Consider the following 8,955-nt stretch of genomic DNA (forward strand, 5'->3'; position numbering starts at 1 on the left):
TCTGGTAGTAGTTATTTGTTTCTAATTATAATTAATGATCTATGTTCTGTTTGTTCTGTCTGTCTCTGTGTAAAAGTGTGTGACAAGTGTTCTTTACTAAATGATAAAGTTAATTTTGAGGTTTCATAAATATATAAACTTTCGTAGGCAAATGATCATGAAGGTGGTGGTGGAGGTGACGATGATATCATCCACATATTCTATGTGAATGTGTGTGTGTATATATGTGTGTGTCAGAGAGAGCGCGCGTGTGTGTGTTATGTACAACAACAAAAATTGCAAAAACAAAACAAAAATAACTGTAGTTATCAAATACAGTTGGTTAATTATTTTATTTAGCTGTATGCGGACGTCACAATTTTGTTTTCAGATGATGTAGTCGATTTGCCAATACCAATATAATAATTACTATTCCAGTTGTCCGTTTGTTTTCAAATCATAAAAAAGACCCTCGTAACAATGTGAAAAAAGTTGAGAAACCTTTGTAGGCTATTATTTCGTGCTACTTGTAAAAGAAAGTCTCTACTTAATACCCGACCAGCTGTTTATTTTCCAGCTTTGTGCTACATGCAATGACTATTTTCATTCGACCATTTGTAAATCTTGTACACTATATAAAGAAATTCAAAGTGACTTGTATTCAAGCCCAAGCAAGGGCTTTGAAAAACCAGAGTTGTTTGAGGATAATACATGTGTAAGTGTGTAGTATATTTCATTTCAATACAAATTCACTCCTTTTAAGCCCCATAATATGATATAATCATGTATGGTTCAGCATATTGCTAATAAGCAATATTAATGATTGAACTATTTAATAATCAACTGCCAATTGGCATCTGTGACCCAGTACACATTGAAAACATAGTTGCTAACATTAAACACTGGCGTAAACTGTTTTTACACGACACATCCTTGTTGTTGGCGAATTCCTTGGGGAATGCGCATTAAAACATTGCATAAAATATATACAGACAAGCAATCGAAGCACGAATCGAACGAGACGAAGTTGAAAAAATATCTGCGAACATTATTTAACATGTTTTTTTCATCTCTATTTATGCCAAATGAACCATTGCTTTCGTACACAGATCTATCATCTTTAATTATAATTTTTTATTATAATTCCTCCTTTTTCATGCCTGGTTACTGTTATCATCCGAACTGTCTTCTAGAAATACAATCTGTATTAAACAGGGACTGACATAAACCTTCCATCTTATCGCGTCCTTGATCGCGACAACGCCGAGGTAGAGGCTAGAGGCTGTTCGACATGTTCCCTTAGGGGCGGCCGTCCTAAATGTGTTTGTAATATATGTATAACTAGAAGCGCATTGACGACCATGAGTTATAATTCCTAGAGGGCGCCTTTGTACTTCCTGCTACGTCACATTTCCTTTTCCACATCAGCACAAGCAACCCAAGATGGTAAGGCGACATAATTTTTATATATGGTGATTTTAACTTTATTAGCCGTAAGAGAAATACCAGCAACATTTTATGTTAACATTAACTTCATCAGTATATTCAAAACATATTATGTTTTTTTGCCGAAAACTGAGCGTTAAGCACTCATCGAGTATAATACGCAAGGCACTTATTACATTCATGGTTATATCTAAACTAGTTTTTCGACTGCCACGTTTTTAACACCAAAAACTCATTTTCGTATTTTTAGGCTTCTGGTTTAGTGTTTGGTGGATACAATTTGATTTTCATTGATGTTTATTAGTGTGCGACGTGATACAAATTGTAAGCATATGGTAGTGTATACATTACATACAAGAGAGGGCAACCGACTTTCTTGATGATTTATATGTTTTGTGTGATCTGTGATAAAAAAGAAAATATCTGATGTGACTGGGATATGCTCAGTTCTCATTCTTTTGACTTAGGTGTTCATTTTTTTAAACATTTTATACTGTAACTTCTCTCACATTTTTGAAGACGATTGACAACATCAGATGTTGCCACTTCTTGACACTTTTTAGATAGGCAGCATCCAACTGCTTTTGGACCTGGATACTTGAGTCATAGACTCCTTATATTCCTGTGTGACTTGCTCAGATTTTGAGGACCTACTATATTTCTTAGAAATAGAACTCCTTACAAATTTTGAAAATGATGTTTTTGGACTAGACTGAAAAAATTCTATGAAATTAATTGAATTCTAAAGTATCAAGAAATATAATTCAATGGGCCCATTTTATTCACAATTTTTATTTTTTTTTCTTGGATATGATTGGCAGTCATAACTCCTACCCCATATAAAACATGAAATTTTATCAACCATACATTGGTAATGTAAACATAACAAATCCTTCAGACAGTTCAGAATACAGCTATTTAAAATAAGTAGAAACACCTTTGCCCTTAATATGTCTTTATATATTTATATGCCAATTGAAGGATGGTACTTCACTTGTAAAATTGGATTACCAGGTATATGATTTAAGCAGAGGACTTGTGAATAATTGCACTCTTATTCTATAAGAAGGATATTGAGGGTTGTAGTCTTGACTTTGAGACGACAAGAACAGAGACAAATTAAATATTCTATAATACAATATCATGGGCAGATCTAAGGCAATGATTTTGAGCAAGCTTTACAAAGATAGAAACAAGAGATAGAAAGTCTGAATATGAAATTATCAAATGTGGTATTTTTCTGCACATGAAATTTTTTTTCTCCTTTTATGTTAGGTGTTGTCGAGGTTAATGATAATGATAAATGCATTCTATTTCACCATTGCTTTCATTTCTTGTTTAACAATATACGTTAAAAGTTAACTGTAAATGTTTTTAAAATCTTTCAGCCCACCCCAGCAAGTGCCACTCGTGTAGGCTCTGGTAGCCGAAGCCCATCATCATCCAAGACAGTCTCACCAAGGGCCAGTGCTGGAAGTGGTACTGTCAGACAAAGGTGATTAAATCTTCTTTATTTAATGCAGGGTTTTCCATAATTTTGCTAGTAGTAGGCTGTGTAGTGAAAGTAGGAGGCTGGCCTGTCATGTACATGTAGTCGTGTACAGAACATTATTACGGAACTGGATTGGTGTAGACGGCCAAATGATCAAAGTAGCCTGTCAAATTGGCCGGCGACCGGCTCTTATGGAAAACCCTGTTAATGTTATTATAAATGCATGTATACATGCGTATATGAACACAACACATTAAATACAATTTGTTTGCCTTCTGTGTTTATTGTTCCTGGAACAGCCATAGTCATTTTGAGACAGGGTCTCCCTGTAATTAAATGAAACGCATGGCATGCCGACCATAGAAAATGAGATAAAGTGTTGTTCTCAGGGGCACAACTGCATTGACAGAGACTAGTCCATTTTTTAGTTTGCTGAGAATACCCTTTTGGAATTGAGTGGTAAACCATGTCTAGATCTTCACCAGAGGTTATGTAGGTCTAATCTCTAATGACTGGGCTGCTTTTATGTTCTCCACACAGATTGTATATTTACACTTTGTGTATTAGTGTAGTACTACTGTTATAGACATATCCTTACTTATGCAGCCAATGTAAGTATATCTTTCATTTGCTCCAATTAAGGCTGTACATGGGAAACTTTTGATTTTATGCATAAAAACAGTCTTCCCTTTTGCCCATATGTAAGCTTAGAAAAGAAAACATTTCAGTATGTTAATTTGCTGAAAATTGAATACATTCTTTCCTATCAACAACTGCCCTTGTAATCTTAAGTGGTAACTACAAGACAAATACTGCTTCTCCGAAGATAAATCTCAATATCTCTTGAAAAATTTTCTCTTTTGTAGTCAAGTTATGTTATAAAAATGATTTCTAAAAAGTTGCCTGATGATGCAATGAATTTGTAGATTCTATACCACAATATTGATTGTAATCAATTTATGGAGTATAAATGTACCAGTATGCAAACGAAAATAGGGTTTTCTGTCAATTATTTCTGTTTCTTGTATTTGAAAACTGTAAAGTTTAATGTACAATTCTATTATTTATGGCGAATTAGATAATGTATTCAAATCAATCCATCAGCAACTCTATCCAGAAATCTGATGGTTGCATTTGATTGGTGTTAGAACGGAATGTCTTTTGTTATTGTACTCTCTGTCAGGATATCAAACATAATTAGAAAAAATATTCTATAAGAAGTAACAGATAGAACAGAATAGTTTACTAAACCCAACCAAAATATTAAAAAGTTTATCAGTGTCGTATGTCAGTGTTTCAAATCAAAACTAACTTTAATTATAAAGACTTAAAAGAGCTTATGTTTGTTAACCACTGTTGTCCATATGGTATCCAGTGATTTTTTCCATAAGAAATTTTTCATTTATGTCACTAGTGTATTTTCTGTTGGCTGCAGGAGTCACAAGTTAATTATGGTATCATAATATGGACAAGAACATTTCATTATTAATTCAGAATGGCAATTTGCAAAAATAAAATGGCTGTTTTACTTTTGATTTTGTCCCTCATGTTTCAACTTCGAAATTGGTTAAAATGTATTTTTTCTGAGTAACATGTTAAAAAATGTTTTACACTTGTTTATTATTTCATATGAGATGTTTTTTTAAACTTGTGTCAAACTTTGAATTTGGCTTGACAAAAATGAAAAAAAAAAATAAGATTAAAGATATATATATGTAGATATTTTAGGGAGAAAATTTTGGTATTTTTTGTATATTGAAAAAACATTCATAGTCTGGTATTTAACATCTATTGTTATCAAACCCGTCACATGGGTAATTGTGTAGTATATTGTAATCACTTTGTGCATTTGTAATAGCTCTTGTGTACAACATATCTTGTGAACCAATGGACAGATTTGGCTCATATTAACACCATTAGATCACCTGACAAATGTTTACATTTGCTGAGATTTTTGGGGACATTAGTGAAGGTAAAAGGTAAAATGTCACAGTTGACCACATCTGAAATAAAAAGCTTTATGTTCAAGACATCTCATAAACCCTTTCATAGATGAATCTCTCAATAGAGTGTTTTTATTTTCAAAAGTCAATATCTTTATCTTTTCAGTGAAATTTTATTAAAGAAAACACATTTTTTAATCAGCTAAACTTTTTTTTCTGGCAGAAAAACACCAGCATCAGGAGGAGCTAGGAAGGCAACAGCTGGAGGTGGCACAGGGAATGCTGGCATGTGGAGATTTTATTCTGAAGATTCACCAGGAATTAAAGTGTAGGTTCCAGATTTTTTGAGTCTGATGACCTGTGAGTAGTGTAATCTGTAATTCCTCCCGAGAAGGGTTAGAGAAAAATAACCATTTACTACCTTGTTGATGAGATAGGACAATCTAAACCCATGGGAAAAAGATGTTTATAATTGTGAACACTTGGCAAGCCTCTTGTTTGCTTACTTAATCATCTTTCTCTACCTATCTCGCCTCCATGGGGTAAAAGATTCTATCAATCTGATGTGAAGTGGGGAAAAACAACTGACATGTGTTTTGTCACCTTTCATGATAGAGTAGTGTCATCATTTTATGTAGTGTAACCATGTTGCTTATTGATAAGATCATCAGTTTTGATGGACATTTTATGACATATTTTTTAAAGTTGTACTCTTCTGAGAAGTAAAACAAATTCTAGTTTTAAACTTTTTTCTGATGATTTTTTGAAAGGTTTTGTATTAGAAAGTAGATTAAATGCAAATAAATCAATATGTTGCTGCACTACTCTTTCTGATACAGACATCAGAATTTGTAAACTGGGAAATAACTCATTTCCATATATTACTCCCACTTTTTTCCTGTTGGCCTGTTTTGTTTTTTTGTGGTAGCATTTTTAAAAATAACTTTTCAGCTTTCTTTGCAAAGTAAGGATATGCTTTTTGGATATTAAGAAAAAGATTGTGTGAACATGTTAAGATTTTATTTCATTTAGTAAGGTTTAAACTGCATAGCGACCAAAAAATGAAAATGTGCCAAAATGATAAAAACTTTTATTTGACCAACTTCTAGTTCTTCTAGCAACTTCTACCCAGCATAAATGTTTTTTGAAAGATTTTAAGTTTCAATTTAGATTTTTTAAAGATATTTTTGTGGTAAAAAAGAAGTGATTTCTTTACATTATTTTTTGCAATTTTCAACAAAATTACTAGTTTATTCAAGGAAAACAGCTGAAATATTTGTTTTCGGGTCTTAAAAATCTAGGGCAGAGGTCACCAACTACATTGTCAAAAAATTAGTCCACAAGAAAAAATTCTCCAAATGTCATATAAATTGCAGGTACAACAGATGAAAAAGTAAATAAAAAGACAAAAGTCAAAGTTGTTATGTTTGAATTCATTTTATATTAAATTATGTCTGAATGAAACATCACAGGAGTATATCCTTAAAGTATGTGAGAAAGCTAATAAAATATGGGTCTATTGTGTGACAGAGACATCTAAAACCAAGTGTATGAGTTTGGTGAGCAAGCACTCTTCATGCATGGTTGGGATATTGCTGTCCCACAACAGACAGATATTAGGTTATATCAATCTCTCACCTTACCTCCATCCCCATGCTCCTTAACTTATTTTTATTAATTTTCAAAGTTTTGAGTTAATATTCATGAAACAATATGTTTGCATATTTTGCAGTGGACCAGTACCTGTTCTAGTCATGAGTCTGATTTTCATCGCATCTGTATTCATGCTACACATCTGGGGAAAATACACAAGAGGATAAATTCACCAAGGGAAGCAACTCCTGTTACCTTTATTGGCAGCAGATCAGTCACTGAAAAAAGAATCTGAACTTTTATCTTTATAAAACAGAAAACCAATATTAGGAGCACGTACATAAAGTTAGATGATTGGAACTTTCAAACTTTGATTTTAAAAGTTATTTTAAATGAAGAAATATTTATCACAAATACAATATCAGAAGTATTGAAACAGCAGCAATATTTCTAAAGGAATGCTGAGAAATGTATATTGACTAAAGCTGAAAATACAACATACAGTGCAGCTGTCAAGAATCGTAATTCAAGATTTGGACTGCATTTACATTTCCTTCCTTCCTTAGTGTTGCTATATTTGATCCTCAGTTTTTCAACCTTTGAATTGATGATATGACCATAATGTCAAGCATTCCATATGTGAAATAAGACTTTGGACATTATGAACAACTTAATGCAGGATAGAATGCATATTTGTATGAAAGGTTGTGAATTCTTTCCAGATGTTTGTCGGTGGTAGGGGAAATACCTGTGTATTTGTGGACATGATTCTGGTGTTTGCTCAGGCAATCAAGACGAGGAGTGTGAGTGGTCAGATTATTGTATGTTGCGTGCGAGATCATGTGAAACTGATGTACTCTAATAATAAAGATACATTTTTAAAAAGTTTGCATCTCGTTGTTAATTCAAGGAAAGGTACTTATGACAAACATCTAGTGCAGACTATTAAAAAAGTAGAAAAAAAATTATTTGGTTCTGATGACGAATCGCTTGGATCCGAAACATGTCATTAACTCTTGGCACGAATAAATCGTGAATTGGACCGGAACTGCTTCGTGTTGTGCCTACTCTCGACGTCTACTCTACTAATTATTAACTTGTATAAATAGTACATTCTGATACATTCAAAATGTTTATATTATTCAGCTGAAAATCGTTTTATTTGACTGCAGTTGATAAATCAAACAGCATTTATTGAAAGTAATATGTTTTATGTGAACTTTTTATTTAAACCTACTTCAATTGGACATATCTTTGAAAATATAGTCGGCACAGCGAACAGAAGTGTAAAATACTTGAAAAGGACCTAAGGTGTTGTGAAACGTGTAATTTTGTGTGTTATTTACGCTGAATGATATAAATATCTTCGATCATGTTCCGAGTTGAGTCTCTAAGCTCCTCGACAGATATAGTTAATTTTGTACCGAGTTATCTCTCTTGGGTTGTCCTATTGGTATATAGGACTGAACACAACACTAAAGTATCAAACCCCCACCCCCACACTGAGTATCGAATCCGACTATCCATCTGGAATAATCTTACACTTACTATCACTTTCTACTCCAACATAATAACACCTCGTCATAAGCATCACTAACCCGTTTTAAAAACAAGCACAAATAGACATAAGTCGGTAAGGTGAAACCAAGTATGTTGAAGGGACAGAATGGAATTACAGAAAGTCGGACATTTTGGAAACAGAGAAGTTTACTTGCAGTGTGGTCGGTAGGTTAAGCAGTAGTAATTTTCACACCAGCAACAACTAATCATAGTCCGGCAGACGGGACTATAAACGGTGACCTGTGTGAGAATTGCCCAACCTCGCACGAAAAAAGATCCTGTGGTTATCGATAATAAGAATAGGCGCTTAACGCCGCCCAGGAGCACGAATAAACCCAAATGGAACATAACATTCGGACTAATGTCATTTTTCTGTTAGGAAAGGACTTCTAAATTTCCCCTTATAAAAAATTAATAATCATAGTTAAGACAGCATGGAGATTCGGCAGGAAGGAGACATGAATCCCCTCCACCGCCGGAAGTCCAGACACATCACCACAAGATTACCTTCAGACCAGGGGATCGTCTCCAAATTACAGAACAGTCAACCCCCAGACGACTCCAACCCATGAGGATCGCCAGAGAATCGACACACGTGGATTGAACAATGCCCGGCGACAGACAGAGTCACGGTGACGAGAAAACCTTCATCATCATCATCATCATCATCTACATAGAGGTTACGCACTTACATCGAATTTGAATCCGTGAAAGCATTACCATCCATGTTCAAAATCACAAACAAAAAATAACCACCTTCAGTAATTATTTTGAAAATCAGAGTGTTACCATTCAGTTCAACAGTATCTATTGAATAAAAACATAACATTTTTTCATGTGCGTGCATATGGTCAGTTATTTCCAAGGACGCGCCAGTAAACCCCAACTGAGAAACTCTGTGATTTAATTTGACAGGTGTGAACTATGGCCATTTCGTTCACG

General features: G+C 33.9%; 1 protein-coding gene across 1 annotated transcript; it reads left to right on the forward strand.

Moving 5' to 3' along the window:
- Positions 1–1,400: 1,400 nt before the first annotated feature.
- LOC132544699 (protein transport protein Sec61 subunit beta-like) lies at positions 1,401–7,338 on the forward strand. Its single transcript, XM_060208337.1, has 4 exons — positions 1,401–1,425; positions 2,814–2,920; positions 5,084–5,188; positions 6,593–7,338. Exons 1-4 carry the CDS (start codon positions 1,423–1,425, stop codon positions 6,678–6,680), a joined length of 303 nt encoding a protein of 100 aa, XP_060064320.1. The 5' UTR covers positions 1,401–1,422; the 3' UTR covers positions 6,681–7,338.
- The last annotated feature ends 1,617 nt before the right edge of the window (positions 7,339–8,955 follow it).

The sequence above is a fragment of the Ylistrum balloti genome, unplaced genomic scaffold, assembly GCF_031769215.1.
Source record: "Ylistrum balloti isolate Yb309-2 unplaced genomic scaffold, AGI_CSIRO_Ybal_v1 Utg369590, whole genome shotgun sequence".
Lineage (NCBI taxonomy): Eukaryota > Metazoa > Mollusca > Bivalvia > Pectinida > Pectinidae > Ylistrum > Ylistrum balloti.

Coding starts and splice junctions, on each gene's coding strand:
- LOC132544699 (XM_060208337.1), top strand. Junction 2,921..5,083: donor AGTGGTACTGTCAGACAAAG/GTGATTAAATCT, acceptor TTTTTCTGGCAG/AAAAACACCAGCATCAGGAG. Junction 5,189..6,592: donor GATTCACCAGGAATTAAAGT/GTAGGTTCCAGA, acceptor CATATTTTGCAG/TGGACCAGTACCTGTTCTAG.